Source organism: Ranitomeya variabilis, chromosome 1 (assembly GCF_051348905.1).
Source record: "Ranitomeya variabilis isolate aRanVar5 chromosome 1, aRanVar5.hap1, whole genome shotgun sequence".
In the NCBI taxonomy this organism is placed as follows: domain Eukaryota; kingdom Metazoa; phylum Chordata; class Amphibia; order Anura; family Dendrobatidae; genus Ranitomeya; species Ranitomeya variabilis.
Window position 1 is genome coordinate 16,267,013 of NC_135232.1, and position 15,160 is coordinate 16,282,172.

At 49.4% G+C, this 15,160-nt stretch overlaps 1 protein-coding gene across 4 annotated transcripts in view; it reads left to right on the plus strand.

The window, feature by feature from the left end:
* Positions 1 to 1,963: 1,963 nt before the first annotated feature.
* LOC143793549 (uncharacterized) overlaps positions 1,964 to 15,160 on the plus strand; it is a 40,684-nt gene continuing 27,487 nt past the window's right edge. The window contains exons 1-4 of one of the 4 annotated variants that reach the window (XM_077280617.1): positions 2,044 to 2,362; positions 2,499 to 2,854; positions 3,171 to 3,350; positions 5,182 to 5,305. In XM_077280617.1, coding sequence (XP_077136732.1) covers positions 2,765 to 2,854; positions 3,171 to 3,350; positions 5,182 to 5,305 — 394 coding nt within the window. In that variant the 5' untranslated portion in view covers positions 2,044 to 2,362; positions 2,499 to 2,764. Of the gene's footprint in view, positions 2,363 to 2,498; positions 2,855 to 3,170; positions 3,351 to 5,181; positions 5,306 to 15,160 lie in introns of all 4 variants that reach the window. The other 3 variants (XM_077280616.1, XM_077280618.1, XM_077280619.1) reach the window with 3 other exon arrangements.

Consider the following 15,160-nt stretch of genomic DNA (forward strand, 5'->3'; position numbering starts at 1 on the left):
AAGTGGGCAGTCGGTTTAAATGACTTTGGGCCACTGATCTCACTCTAAGAATACACAGATAGTGATGCTCTGCATCAAATCCAGGTTCCTCCAGCCTGGGTTCTGGGCATCAGAATTGGCATCAAAGTGGGCAAACAGCCCATTTCACAGATTTGAATAAGTAACTTTTAAGGGGCTAAATGTCTTTGGGCCACTGATCTCACAGTAAGAATGCACAGATGTCATGTAACCCATTAAAAACCCCAGTTACATATTCAAATGGCCAAAACTGGCTGTTTGCCCACTTTGATGCCAGTTCTGATGCCCAGAACCCATTTGGGCCAGGCTGGAGGGACCTGGATTTGAGGCAGGGCATCACTATCTCTGTATTATTAGAGTGAGATCAGTGGCCCAAAGTCATTTATCCCTTTCATTAGTGTCCACTTTGATGCCCAGTGTTGTGCCAGTTTTATAGTTTTTGTAGCTGTTCAGTGTCTTCCCCTCCGGCTCCTCGCTGCAGTGTGTGTTATTATTGTGAGGATTATTGTTTGTTGTTAAACCTATAAAAAACAGAAAAGACAAAATCACCGAATAAGAAACCGACGAATGAAAAACCGACGAAAGAGAAGCCGACGAAAGAGAAACCGACGAATGAGAAACCGACGAATGAGAAACCGACGAATGAGAAACCGACGAATGAGAAACTGACGAATAAGAAACCGACGAATAAGAAACTGACGAATGAAAAACCGACGAAAGAGAAGCCGACGAAAGAGAAGCCGACGAAAGAGAAACTGACGAATGAGAAACCGACGAAAGAGAGACCGACGAAAGAGAAACCGACGAATGAGAGACCGACGAAAGAGAGACCGACGAAAGAGAGACCGACGAAAGAGAAACCGACGAAAGAGAAACCGACGAAAGAGAAACCGACGAAAGAGAAACCGACGAATGAGAAACCGACGAAAGAGAGACCGACGAAAGAGAGACCGACGAAAGAGAGACCGACGAATGAGAGACTGACGAAAGAGAAACCGACGAAAGAGAAGCCGACGAAAGAGAAACCGACGAATGAGAAACCGACGAAAGAGAGACCGACGAAAGAGAGACCGACGAAAGAGAGACCGACGAAAGAGAGACCGACGAAAGAGAGACCGACGAATGAGAGACCGACGAAAGAGAGACCGACGAAAGAGAGACCGACGAATGAAAAACCGACTTCAGCCTCGTCCTGGTGACAGCAACAATAAGAACGGGAGATTTATAAATCAGGAAAACAAAGAATTTACCCAGTTACATAAAATACAGAACAGAGTAAAGAACCTTCCAGACCGGTGACGTCTGCCCCATTAACCCCTTCCCGTCTGACCGGTGACGTCTGCGCCATTAACCTCTTCCCGTCTGACCGGAGACGTCTGCGCCATTAACCCCTTCCCGTAAGACCGGAGACGTCTGCGCCATTAACCCCTTCCCGTAAGACCGGAGACGTCTGCGCCATTAACCCCTTGAGAATGTCCAGAAAAAGAGCAATAAAAATCCAGAAGAGCGGACCAGAACGGAGTGTGTATGAGGAGCGCAGACGCCTCAGTGCTGAGCTGTGTACATGGAGGCAGGTACGGACTCGGGCTGACATTCAGTCCTGGCAGTTGAGGTCACACAGGCCCTTGTTGTCCCCATGAACCAGATGGGATCTATTACTGATATTACCCTGGATGGAGAAAAAGATTTACTACAAGACCATTTTTTTTTAATGATCCCGTGGCTGCTGAGGTAAGTGACGGAGTCAGCGACTTTGTGCTCCATCACAGCTCTTATCAGTATGTTTGTCTTGAGAACACCGATTCTGTTAACAACACAGCAGACAAGGCGGCCAATCACCAGCCAGGTCCTGAGCGGAGGGATCATCTGACGTCCTCACTCCAGAACCTCCGATGTAATCACCTCAGCACTGACCGTCTACAGCGGAGGAGGAGCCAGAACCAGAGAGGGAGGAGCTGTGGTGACGTCATCATGGTCACATGACTGGATCATCTGCCTTCACCTCTTCTCTCCTGAGCCCCGCCCCCTGATCACATGACGGTGACGTCACCACAGGTCCTTCAGCTCTCAGTGCAGCAGCTCCGTCCTGGTTGTGTGCAGCTCGTGTTCTCTGGTGTCAGCCAGCAGCAGATTTCCCGCCATTCCGGTGAGATTACAGGAGGGTTTGGTGGAGTTTTGGTGCTTGTGGTAAATCTGTGAGAGGAGAGTGTGGGGTGAGATCAGAGCTGTTCCTGTGGAGGCTCCTGCTCCATGTGACTGCGGCTCCTCAGTGTTGGGGACGGGCAGCATTGTATGGGGGATGTGCAGCGTCTGCTCCTCATCTCACGGCCCCGCTGGAGGTGTAGTTACCACGGTGACCGTCCTCCTCTGGCGGTGTAGTTACCATGGTGACCGTCCTCTGCTAGTGATGTAGTTACCACGGTGACCGTCCTCCTCTGGCGGTGTAGTTACCATGGTGATATCCTCTGCTGGGGGTGTAGTTACCATGGTGACCGTCCACTGCTGGTGGTGTAGTTACCACGGTGACCGTCCTCCTCCTACGAGGCTGATAATGAGCGGTCAGATCGGCGGAGGAGGCCGCGGTGGAGTTTTGTGGCTTTTCCTCCTGATAAATGTTGATATTTGGCAGAATTTAGTGATTGTCGTTCTCTCGTCCCCTGTGATTTCCATCTTCTCCTCCATCATGAAGACGCCGGCAGGACGAGATCCCTCCAGCTGATCCAGTGCTCATCCCTCCTCCTCCTGAATGACCCCGAGGATGGACGAGGACAGGGATGAGACCACCAGAAGATTATTCCACTTGGCCCTGGAGATCGTCTCCCTGCTGAGCGGAGAGGTAACTCCTCTACATTTCTATCAGCTTTATTGTGTTCTGTGACAAGTCCGACATCGGGAGGAGGAAATCCAGAATAGAGAGAAGGATTCTTTCCTGTAAGAGCAGTGATTGTGTGGAGCTCTCTGCCCGGAGGAGTTGTCATGGGGATTCCCTATAAGAGCTGTAGAGGGGCCGGGATGTCTGTCCGGAGGGGGATAATATTCCCGGTTATGGCCCCAGATTACTGGAGACGGTTATTGATCCCGGGATTTCTACTGATTGTCAGATCTGGAGTCGGGAAGGAATCTTCTTCCTAAGTGTCTCTCTCCATACACAGGATTACACAATAGTGAGGAAGACCCCGGGGGGCGGTGTGACTCCCATCATCCATCTCCAGGAGTCAGGAGGGCGGAGCCCGGGCCCCATCACAGAGCCTCCCCCGCACTCCCTGCTACATGAGAGGAACAAAAAGATCCTGGAGCTCAGCAACAAGATGATTGAGCTGCTGAGCGGAGAGGTGACTGCTGGGACATTATACAGGACTGGAGGATTCTGGGTGATGAGCGGAGAGGTGACAGCTGGGACATTATGCAGCACTGGAGGATTCTGGGTGATGAGCGGAGAGATGACTGCTGGGACATTATACAGCACTGGAGGATTCTGGGTGATGAGCGGAGAGGTGACTGCTGGGACATTATACAGGACTGGAGGATTCTGGGTGATGAGCGGAGAGGTGACTGCTGAGATATACAGGACTGGAGGATTCTGGGTGATGAGCGGAGAGGTGACTGCTGAGATATTATACAGGACTGGAGGATTCTGGGGGATGAGCGGAGAGGTGACTGCTGGGACATACAGCACTGGAGGATTCTGGGTGATGAGCGGAGAGGTGACTGCTGGGACATTATACAGCACTGGAGGATTCTGGATGATGAGCGGAGAGGTGACTGCTGGGGCATTATATAGCACTGGAGGATTCTGGGTGATGAGCGGAGAGGTGACTGCTGGGACATTATACAGGACTGGAGGATTCTGGGTGATGAGCGGAGAGGTGACTGCTGGGACATTATACAGCACTGGAGGATTCTGGGTGATGAGTGGAGAGGTGACTGCTGGGACATTATACAGGACTGGAGGATTCTGGGTGATGAGCGGAGAGGTGACTGCTGGGACATTATACAGGACTGGAGGATTCTGGGTGATGAACGGAGAGGTGACTGCTGGGACATTATACAGGATGGGACTGGAGGATTCTGGGTGATGAGAGGAGAGGTGACTGCTGGGACATTATACAGGACGGCACTGGAGGATTCTGGGTGATGAGCGGAGAGGTGACTGCTGAGATATTATGCAGCACTGGAGGATTCTGGGTGATGAGCGGAGAGGTGACTGCTGGGACATTATACAGGACTGGAGGATTCTGGGTGATGAGCGGAGAGGTGACTGCTGGGAAATTATACAGGACTGGAGGATTCTGGGTGATGAACGGAGAGGTGACTGCTGGGACATTATACAGGATGGGACTGGAGGATTCTGGGTGATGAGAGGAGAGGTGACTGCTGGGACATTATACAGGACGGCACTGGAGGATTCTGGGAGATGAGCGGAGAGGTGACTGCTGGGACATTATACAGCACTGGAGGATTCTGGGTGATGAACGGAGAGGTGACTGCTGGGACATTATACAGGACTGGAGGATTCTGGGTGATGACCGGAGAGGTGACTGCTGGGACATTATACAGGATGGGACTGGAGGATTCTGGGTGATGAGAGGAGAGATGACTGCTGGGACATTATACAGGACTGGAGGATTCTGGGTGATGAGCGGAGAGGTGACTGCTGGGACATTATACAGGACGGCACTGGAGGATTCTGGGTGATGAGTGGAGAGGTAACTGCTGGAACATTATACAGCACTGGAGGGTTCTGGGTGATGACTGGAGAGGTGACTGCTGGGACATTATACAGCACTGGAGGGTTCTGGGTGATGACTGGAGAGGTGACTGCTGGGACATTATACAGCACTGGAGGATTCTGGGTGATGAGTGGAGAGGTGACTGCTGGGACATTATACAGGACTGGAGGATTCTGGGTGATGAGTGGAGAGGTGACTGCTGGGACGTTATACAGCACTGAAGGATTCTGGGTGATGACCGGAGAGGTGACTGCTGGAACATTTTATGGGACAGCACTGGAGGATTCTGGGTGATGATCGGAGAGGTGACTGCTGGGACATTATACAGGACGGCACTGGAGGATTCTGGGTGATGAGCGGAGAGGTGACTGTTGGGACATTATACAGGATGGCACTGGAGGATTCTGGGTGATGACGGTGTCGCTGTTGTCAGGTTCCTATAAGGTGTCAGGACGTCGCTGTCTATCTCTCCATGGAGGAGTGGGAGTATCTAGAAGGACACCAGGATCGGTACCAGGACGTGATGATGGAGGAGCTCCGGCCTCTTACACCACGAGGTGAGAAGCGAGGCTCCTTGTTGGCTCCGGTGGATGTGATGACGTCTCTCCGGCGTCGTCCTATAATAGATGAGTTTTCTCCAGACTTGCTCTGGTTTTCTCTACATTTTCTCCGTCTGACAACAGCTTTCATTTCCCTGATTATTTCCTTCTGATCTGTGAGTCGCGGTTTCTCCGCTGTCGTCACGTCTTCATCATTCTTGAGTCTTCGTCCTCGGCGGCTTCTTTCAGCATCTTTCTCCTTCCTTAGAGCATCGGTCACATTTTCTCTGCAGTTGTCCCATCCTTCTGTCCGTTCTCTCCTGTGAGTTCTTTCTGTCCCTAAGTCTGTCATGGATTGTTACTCAGCAGAGTCGGGGTTAATTTACTGATTATTCTCCCCCTAATCCGCTGTCGCTCGTCCGTCCCTCAGAATCGGTGCAGGCTCAATGTCGTCATCAGTCGGTGTCCGGCTCCTCCCTCTTGGCTGACACTTGGGTCACCTTCCTTGGTCTTCTCCTTCATTCTCTCTTCTTCTTTATGACAAATCACTTTCTCCGTTCTGTGCACAAAGTTCTGGATAAATATCGGCACCGGACTGTCCCTCAGACCTGGAAACACGAGTCGCTGTCCTGACATAAAGATGGGACGTGGTGGAGCCGATCACCCGTCAGTCTGACATGGAGGCTTTCCAGCCGTTCTCCGGCCTCCGCGTCTATTCACCACTCGTTCTGCAGGTGTAGAAGCCAGAACTTTCCGTACTAGAGGAGAAGGTCGGATCACCGCGCACTCCTCTCTATAGGGGGTAATGTTTCTTTTTGAGGAGAGCGGCAATTATTAATACGGAGAGTTATAAGCTATGCAATGCCCCACGGGACATACAGTCATGGTCAAAAGTATTGACACCCTTGCAATTCTGTCAGATAATACTCAGTTTCTTCCTGAAAATGATTGCAAACACAAATTCTTTGGTATTATTATCTTCATTTAATTTGTCTTAAATGAAAAAACACAAAAGAGAATGAAGCAAAAAGCAAAACATTGATCATTTCACACAAAACTTTAAAAATGGGCCAGACAAAAGTATTGGCACCCTCAGCCTTAAACTTGGTTGCACAACCTTTAGCCAAAATAACTGCGACCAACCGCTTCCGGTAACCATCAATGAGTTTCTTACAATGCTCTGCTGGAATTTTAGACCATTCTTCTTTGGCAAACTGCTCCAGGTCCCTGATATTTGAAGGGTGCCTTCTCCAAACTGCCATTTTTAGATCTCTCCACAGGTGTTCTATGGGATTCAGGTCTGGACTCATTGCTGGCCACCTTAGAAGTCTCCAGTGCTTTCTCTCAAACCATTTTCTAGTGTTTTTTTGAAGTGTGTTTTGGGTCATTGTCCTGCTGGAAGACCCATGACCTCTGAGGGAGACCCAGCTTTCTCACACTGGGCCCTACATTATGCTGCAAAATTTGTTGGTAGTCTTCAGACTTCATAATGCCATGCACACGGTCAAGCAGTCCAGTGCCAGAGGCAGCAAAACAACCCCAAAACATCAGGGAACCTCCGCCATGTTTGACTGTAGGGACCGTGTTCTTTTCTTTTAATGCCTCTTTTTTTCTCCTGTAAACTGTGTTGATGTCTTTGCCCAAAAGGCTCTACTTTTGTCTCACCTGACCAGAGAACATTCTTCCAAAACGTTTTAGGCTTTTTCAGGTCAGTTTTGGCAAACTCCAGCCTGGCTTTTTTATGTCTCGGGGTAAGAAGTGGGGTCTTCCTGGGTCTCCTACCATACAGTCCCTTTTCATTCAGACGCCGACGGATAGTACGGGTTGACACTGTTGTACCCTCGGACTGCAGGGCAGCTTGAACTTGTTTGGATGTTAGTCGAGGTTCTTTATCCAACATCCGCACAATCTTGCGTTGAAATGTCTTGTCAATTTTTCTTTTCCATCCACATCTAGGGAGGTTAGCCACAGTGCCATTGTCATACCCGCTTTTCCTGTCGCTGCAGCCCCTGCTCCTGCTGGCTCTTCTCGCGGCAATCGCCGCTCTCAGCGCCGCGCCGGTTCCTCCTCCTGCTGCCCGGGGATTCTGGCGTGGTGTCCGCGCTTCCTCTCTCCCCCGTCCTGTGTCTGCCCCGCACATGCACCTTAGGACGCGGGCGCGCGCTCCCTGCTCTTCTTAACCCCTTCCGCGCCTCCGTGTCGTCCAATCAGATGCTTCTTCTGGCTATATCAGGCGGCTCCTCCATAATGGAGGCGCCTGATTATTATTGTGCAGTTAGTGCCTTGCTCAGGTCCTTCTGGTTCGGTCTCCTAGCCGTACCTGTCTGGTCTGCCCTCGCAGGCTTATTCCCATGTTTTCTCTTTCCCTCCTTCCATTCCCTAGCCCTGCCTTCTGTTCTCCGTTCCTCCTTCCCACCTGTTCTGTTGTTTTCTTCTACCCTGCCTCTCCTAGAGCCGCCCCTCTTGGCATCAGCTGTTGCGGTACTCGACCCCCTCTGGCCTGCTCCCAACTGTCCCTGTATAGGGGTAGCTCCCCGGGTTCGCTCGCCCTCGGGTGCGTCAGTACCGTGACCCATAGGGTCCACTCTCTGTCCGTCTCCTCGGACGTCACAGTATAATCAGGCTATGGACCCCGCTGGTGCCTCTGCAGCAACTCAGAAAGAGTTGTTGTTCTTACTGGAAAATCGGACCCGGATCATGTCTGTCATGAAGTCAATGGACTCCCGGTTGACAGCCCTGCAGACTTCTGACCCTAGTAACGCTCCACTGCTGGCAGGGCTCCAGCAGGAGCTTGCGCAGCAGCGAGATACCCAGTCCCATATCCTCACCTATATGGCGTCCGTTGATGACCGTCTACTCTCTCTACAATCTACGGCCGCTGCTTCAGTCTCTCACCGTGATCCTGTACCTCTTCCCCCTCCTCGTTTGGGAAAGCCCTCTAGGTATAGCGGTGACCCCAAATTGTGTCGGGGTTTTTTGAACCAGTGCCGCCTTCACTTCGAGCTTCTACCCCAGCAGTACCCATCTGACCGTGCTAAGGTGGCCTTCTGTTATGATCCTAGTGTCAAGGATCGCAAGTCTGACTAGCTAAGTAACTAAACTGACGACTAGCTCTGGGGAAGTGGTAACTGGATTGACCGCAACCTGATCCTATCCGCACACAACTATAGGTAGCCGTGGAACGTTACCTGGAAATCCTAGACGTCTCTTCACGGCCTGAGAAACTGACTATTCCTAGAGGGAAAGTAAAGTCCTCACTTGCCTCAGAGAAATGACCCCAAAGATATAGAAAAGCCCCCTGTTGTGAATTTGCTTTTTGCTCCCTCTAGTGGTTACTAGCTTTTTGACTCTGGTTTTTCTGTCATTCCTTTTATCCGCACCTGGGTCGTTAGTTAGGGGTGTTGCTATATAAGCTCCCTGGACCTTCAGTTCAATGCCTGGCAACGTAGTTATCAGAGCTAGTCTGCTGTGCTCTTGTCTACTGATCCTGGTTCCAGTTATATCAGCTAAGTCTGCCTTTTGCTTTTTGCTATTTGTTTTGGTTTTGTATTTTTGTCCAGCTTGTTCCAAATCTATATCCTGACCTTTGCTGGAAGCTCTAGGGGGCTGGTGTTCTCCCCCCGGACCGTTAGACGGTTCGGGGGTTCTTGAATTTCAAGTGTGGATTTTGATAGGGTTTTTGTTGACCATATAAGTTACCTTTCTTTATTCTGCTATCAGTAAGCGGGCCTCTCTGTGCTAAACCTGGTTCATTTCTGTGTTTGTCATTTCCTCTTACCTCACCGTCATTATTTGTGGGGGGCTTCTATCCAGCTTTGGGGTCCCCTTCTCTGGAGGCAAGAAAGGTCTTTGTTTTCCTCTACTAGGGGTAGCTAGATTCTCCGGCTGGCGCGTGTCATCTAGAATCAACGTAGGAATGATCCCCGGCTACTTCTAGTGTTGGCGTTAGGAGTAGATATATGGTCAACCCAGTTACCACTGCCCTATGAGCTGGATTTTTGTATTCTGCAGACTTCCACGTTCCTCTGAGACCCTCGCCATTGGGGTCATAACAGTTTGCCAGGCCAGTATTAAATATTTAATGCATTGCAGAAGAGGGATTATAAGAAAGAAGATTCTGAGTTTTTTTTTTTCTTCTTCCCCTTTACCTCAGAGTGGCTATGCTTGCTGCAGACATGAATGTCCAGACCTTGATTACAAGTGTGGACCAGCTGGCTACTCGTGTGCAGGGCATACAAGACTATGTTATCAGAAATCCTAGGTCAGAACCTAAAATACCGATTCCTGAACTGTTTTCCGGAGACAGGTTTAAGTTTAGGAATTTCGTGAATAATTGTAAATTGTTTTTGTCCCTGAGACCCTGTTCATCAGGAGATTCTGCTCAGCAAGTAAAAATTGTTATTTCGTTCTTACGGGGCGACCCTCAGGATTGGGCTTTTTCGCTGGCGCCAGGAGATCCGGCATTGGCTGATCTTGATGCGTTTTTTCTGGCGCTCGGTTTACTTTATGAGGAACCCAATCTTGAGATTCAGGCAGAAAAGGCCTTGCTGTCTATGTCTCAGGGGCAGGACGAGGCTGAAGTGTATTGCCAAAAATTTCGGAAATGGTCCGTGCTGACACATTGGAACGAGTGTGCACTGGCCGCTAATTTTAGAAATGGCCTTTCTGAAGCCATTAAGAATGTTATGGTGGGTTTTCCCATTCCCACAGGTCTGAATGATACTATGGCACTGGCTATTCAAATTGACCGGCGGTTGCGGGAGCGCAAAACCGCAAATTCCCTCATGGTGTTGTCTGAACAGACACCTGATTTAATGCAATGTGATAGAATCCTGACTAGAAATGAGCGGAAAATTCATAGACGCCGGAATGGCTTGTGCTACTACTGTGGTGATTCTACACATGTTATCTCAGCATGCTCTAAACGTATAGCTAAGGTTGTTAGTCCTGTCACCGTTGGTAATTTGCAACCTAAATTTATTCTGTCTGTAACTTTGATTTGCTCACTGTCATCTTATCCTGTCATGGCGTTTGTAGATTCAGGTGCTGCCCTGAGTCTCATGGATCTCTCATTTGCTAAGCGCTGTGGATTTACTCTTGAACCATTAGAAAATCCTATTCCTCTTAGGGGTATTGATGCTACACCATTGGCAGCAAATAAACCGCAGTATTGGACTCAGGTTACCATGTGCATGACTCCTGAACACCGCGAGGTGATACGTTTCCTGGTTTTACATAAAATGCATGATTTGGTCGTTTTAGGGCTGCCATGGTTACAGACCCATAATCCAGTCCTGGACTGGAAGGCTATGTCAGTCTCAAGTTGGGGCTGTCGTGGTATTCATGAGGATTCCCTGCCTGTGTCTATTGCTTCTTCTACGCCTTCGGAAGTTCCGGAGTATTTGTCTGATTATCAGGATGTCTTCAGTGAGTCTGAGTCCAGTGCACTGCCTCCTCATAGGGACTGTGACTGTGCTATAGATTTGATCCCAGGCAGTAAATTTCCTAAGGGAAGACTGTTTAATCTGTCGGTACCTGAACATACCGCTATGCGTTCATATATCAAGGAGTCTCTGGAAAAAGGACATATTCGTCCGTCTTCTTCCCCTCTTGGTGCGGGATTCTTTTTTGTGGCAAAAAAGGACGGATCTTTGAGACCTTGTATTGATTATCGGCTTTTAAATAAGATCACTGTCAAATTTCAGTATCCTTTACTGCTGTTGTCTGACTTGTTTGCCCGGATTAAGGGTGCCAAGTGGTTCACCAAGATAGACCTTCGTGGTGCGTACAACCTTGTGCGCATTAAGCAAGGTGATGAATGGAAAACCGCATTCAATACGCCCGAAGGTCATTTTGAGTACTTGGTGATGCCTTTTGGGCTCTCCAATGCGCCTTCAGTTTTTCAGTCCTTTATGCATGACATTTTCCGGAAGTATCTGGATAAATTTTTGATTGTTTATCTGGATGATATTTTGGTTTTTTCTGATAATTGGGATTCGCATGTGGAGCAGGTCAGGTTGGTCTTTAAAATTTTGCGTGAAAATTCTTTGTTTGTCAAGGGCTCAAAGTGTCTCTTTGGTGTACAGAAGGTTCCCTTTTTGGGGTTCATTTTTTCCCCTTCTGCTGTGGAGATGGACCCAGTCAAGGTCCGAGCTATTCTTGATTGGACTCAGCCCTCGTCAGTTAAGAGTCTTCAGAAGTTCTTGGGCTTCGCTAACTTCTACCGTCGTTTTATCGCTAATTTTTCTAGCATTGTGAAACCTTTGACGGATATGACCAAGAAGGGCTCCGATGTAGCTAACTGGGCTCCTGCTGCCGTGGAGGCTTTCCAGGAGTTGAAACGCCGGTTTACTTCGGCGCCTGTTTTGTGCCAGCCTGACGTCTCACTTCCCTTTCAGGTTGAGGTGGATGCTTCGGAGATTGGGGCAGGGGCCGTTTTGTCGCAGAGAGGCCCTGGTTGCTCTGTTATGAAACCTTGTGCCTTTTTCTCTAGGAAGTTTTCGCCTGCCGAGCGAAATTATGATGTGGGCAATCGGGAGTTGTTGGCCATGAAATGGGCATTTGAGGAGTGGCGTCATTGGCTCGAGGGTGCTAAGCATCGTGTGGTGGTCTTGACTGATCACAAAAATCTGATGTATCTCGAGTCTGCTAAACGCCTTAATCCGAGACAGGCCCGCTGGTCATTGTTTTTCTCCCGCTTTGATTTTGTTGTCTCGTATTTACCAGGTTCAAAGAATGTGAAGGCCGATGCTCTTTCTAGGAGCTTTGTGCCTGATGCTCCTGGAGTCGCTGATCCTGTTGGTATTCTTAAAGATGGAGTTATCTTGTCAGCTATTTCTCCGGATCTGCGACGTGTGTTGCAGAGATTTCAGGCTGATAGGCCTGAGTCTTGTCCACCTGACAGACTGTTTGTCCCGGATAAGTGGACCAGCAGAGTCATTTCCGAGGTTCATTCCTCGGTGTTGGCAGGTCACCCGGGAATTTTTGGCACCAGAGATCTGGTGGCCAGGTCCTTTTGGTGGCCTTCCTTGTCAAGGGATGTGCGGTCATTTGTGCAGTCCTGTGGGACTTGTGCTCGAGCTAAGCCTTGCTGTTCTCGTGCCAGCGGTTTGCTCTTGCCCTTGCCTGTCCCGAAGAGACCTTGGACACATATCTCCATGGATTTCATTTCTGATCTTCCGCTATCTCAGGGCATGTCCGTTATCTGGGTGATATGTGATTGCTTCTCCAAGATGGTCCATTTGGTTCCTTTGCCTAAGCTGCCTTCCTCTTCCAATCTGGTTCCTGTGTTTTTCCAGAACGTGGTTCGTTTGCACGGCATCCCTGAGAATATTGTGTCAGACAGAGGATCCCAGTTCGTTTCCAGGTTCTGGCGATCCTTTTGTAGTAGGATGGGCATTGATTTGTCGTTTTCGTCTGCTTTCCATCCTCAGACTAATGGACAGACGGAGCGAACCAATCAGACTTTGGAGGCTTATTTGAGGTGTTTTGTCTCTGCTGATCAGGACGATTGGGTGACATTCTTGCCGTTGGCTGAGTTTGCCCTTAATAATCGGGCTAGTTCCGCCACCTTGGTTTCGCCTTTTTTCTGCAACTCTGGTTTCCATCCTCGCTTTTCTTCGGGTCATGTGGAGCCTTCTGACTGTCCTGGGGTGGATTCTGTGGTGGATAGGTTGCAGCAGATCTGGAATCATGTGGTGGACAACTTGAAGTTGTCACAGGAGAAGGCTCAGCGCTTTGCCAACCGCCGCCGCGGTGTGGGTCCCCGACTACGCGTTGGGGATTTGGTGTGGCTTTCTTCCCGCTTTGTTCCTATGAAGGTCTCCTCTCCCAAATTTAAACCTCGTTTTATTGGGCCTTACAAGATATTGGAAATCCTTAATCCTGTATCTTTTCGTCTGGATCTTCCTGTGTCGTTTGCTATTCACAATGTATTTCATAGGTCCTTGTTGCGGCGGTACATTGTGCCTGTAGTTCCTTCTGCTGAGCCTCCTGCTCCGGTGTTGGTTGAGGGCGAGTTGGAGTACGTGGTGGAGAAGATCTTGGATTCTCGCCTCTCCAGGCGGAGGCTTCAGTACCTGGTCAAGTGGAAGGGCTATGGTCAGGAGGATAATTCCTGGGTGGTCGCCTCTGATGTTCATGCGGCCGATTTAGTTCGTGCCTTTCATGCCGCTCATCCTGATCGCCCTGGTGGTCGTGGTGAGGGTTCGGTGACCCCTCACTAAGGGGGGGGTACTGTTGTGAATTTGCTTTTTGCTCCCTCTAGTGGTTACTAGTTTTTTGACTCTGGTTTTTCTGTCATTCCTTTTATCCGCACCTGGGTCGTTAGTTAGGGGTGTTGCTATATAAGCTCCCTGGACCTTCAGTTCAATGCCTGGCAACGTAGTTATCAGAGCTAGTCTGCTGTGCTCTTGTCTACTGATCCTGGTTCCAGTTATATCAGCTAAGTCTGCCTTTTGCTTTTTGCTATTTGTTTTGGTTTTGTATTTTTGTCCAGCTTGTTCCAAATCTATATCCTGACCTTTGCTGGAAGCTCTAGGGGGCTGGTGTTCTCCCCCCGGACCGTTAGACGGTTCGGGGGTTCTTGAATTTCAAGTGTGGATTTTGATAGGGTTTTTGTTGACCATATAAGTTACCTTTCTTTATTCTGCTATCAGTAAGCGGGCCTCTCTGTGCTAAACCTGGTTCATTTCTGTGTTTGTCATTTCCTCTTACCTCACCGTCATTATTTGTGGGGGGCTTCTATCCAGCTTTGGGGTCCCCTTCTCTGGAGGCAAGAAAGGTCTTTGTTTTCCTCTACTAGGGGTAGCTAGATTCTCCGGCTGGCGCGTGTCATCTAGAATCAACGTAGGAATGATCCCCGGCTACTTCTAGTGTTGGCGTTAGGAGTAGATATATGGTCAACCCAGTTACCACTGCCCTATGAGCTGGATTTTTGTATTCTGCAGACTTCCACGTTCCTCTGAGACCCTCGCCATTGGGGTCATAACAGCCCCCACAAATATTAACGGTGAGTTAAGGGGAAGGCACAAACGCAGAGATGAAATAGATTTAGCAAATGAGGCCCGCTAACACTAGATAGCAGAAAATAGGAAGGGAACTGTGCGGTCAATAGAAAACCCTATACAAAATATCCACGCAGAGATTGCTCGAGCCCCCGCACCAAATAACGGTGCGGGGAAAGCAACTCCGTACCCCAGAGCTTACCAGCAGCAAGAAATCACATATTAGCAAGCTGGACTAAACTCATCATACACAGAAATCATATTGCAGACTGATGAGCAAAAAATAATCAAACAGAAACTTAGCTTCTCATGAAGAGACAAAAAAGGAAGATAGTCAGGAGTAATCAGAATAGCACTGAATACATCGACAGCCGGCAACAAGTGATGGTGTAGCAGAGCTAAATAGGAACCTCCCTAGAGAATAACGAGGCAGCTGATCCAGCCACAGGCCCGCAGGATAACAAACAAAGCCACCAGGGGGAGCCCAAAAACAAAACTCACACAATACCACCTGTGACCACAAGAGGGAGCCCGAAAACAGAGTTCACAACAGTACCCCCCCCCCCCTTGAGGAGGGGTCACCGAACCCTCATCAAAACCCCCAGGGCGATCAGGGTGAGCCACATGGAAGGCACGAACCAAATCGGCCGCATGAACATCAGAGGCGACAACCCAGGAATTATCCTCCTGACCATAGCCCTTCCACTTAACCAAATACTGAAGCCTCCGTCTAGAAATACGAGAATCCAAGATCTTCTCCACCACGTATTCCAATTCTCCCTCAACCAGCACAGGGGCAGGAGGCTCAACCGAAAGAACCACAGGCACCACATACCTCCGCAACAACGACCGATGGAACACATTATGA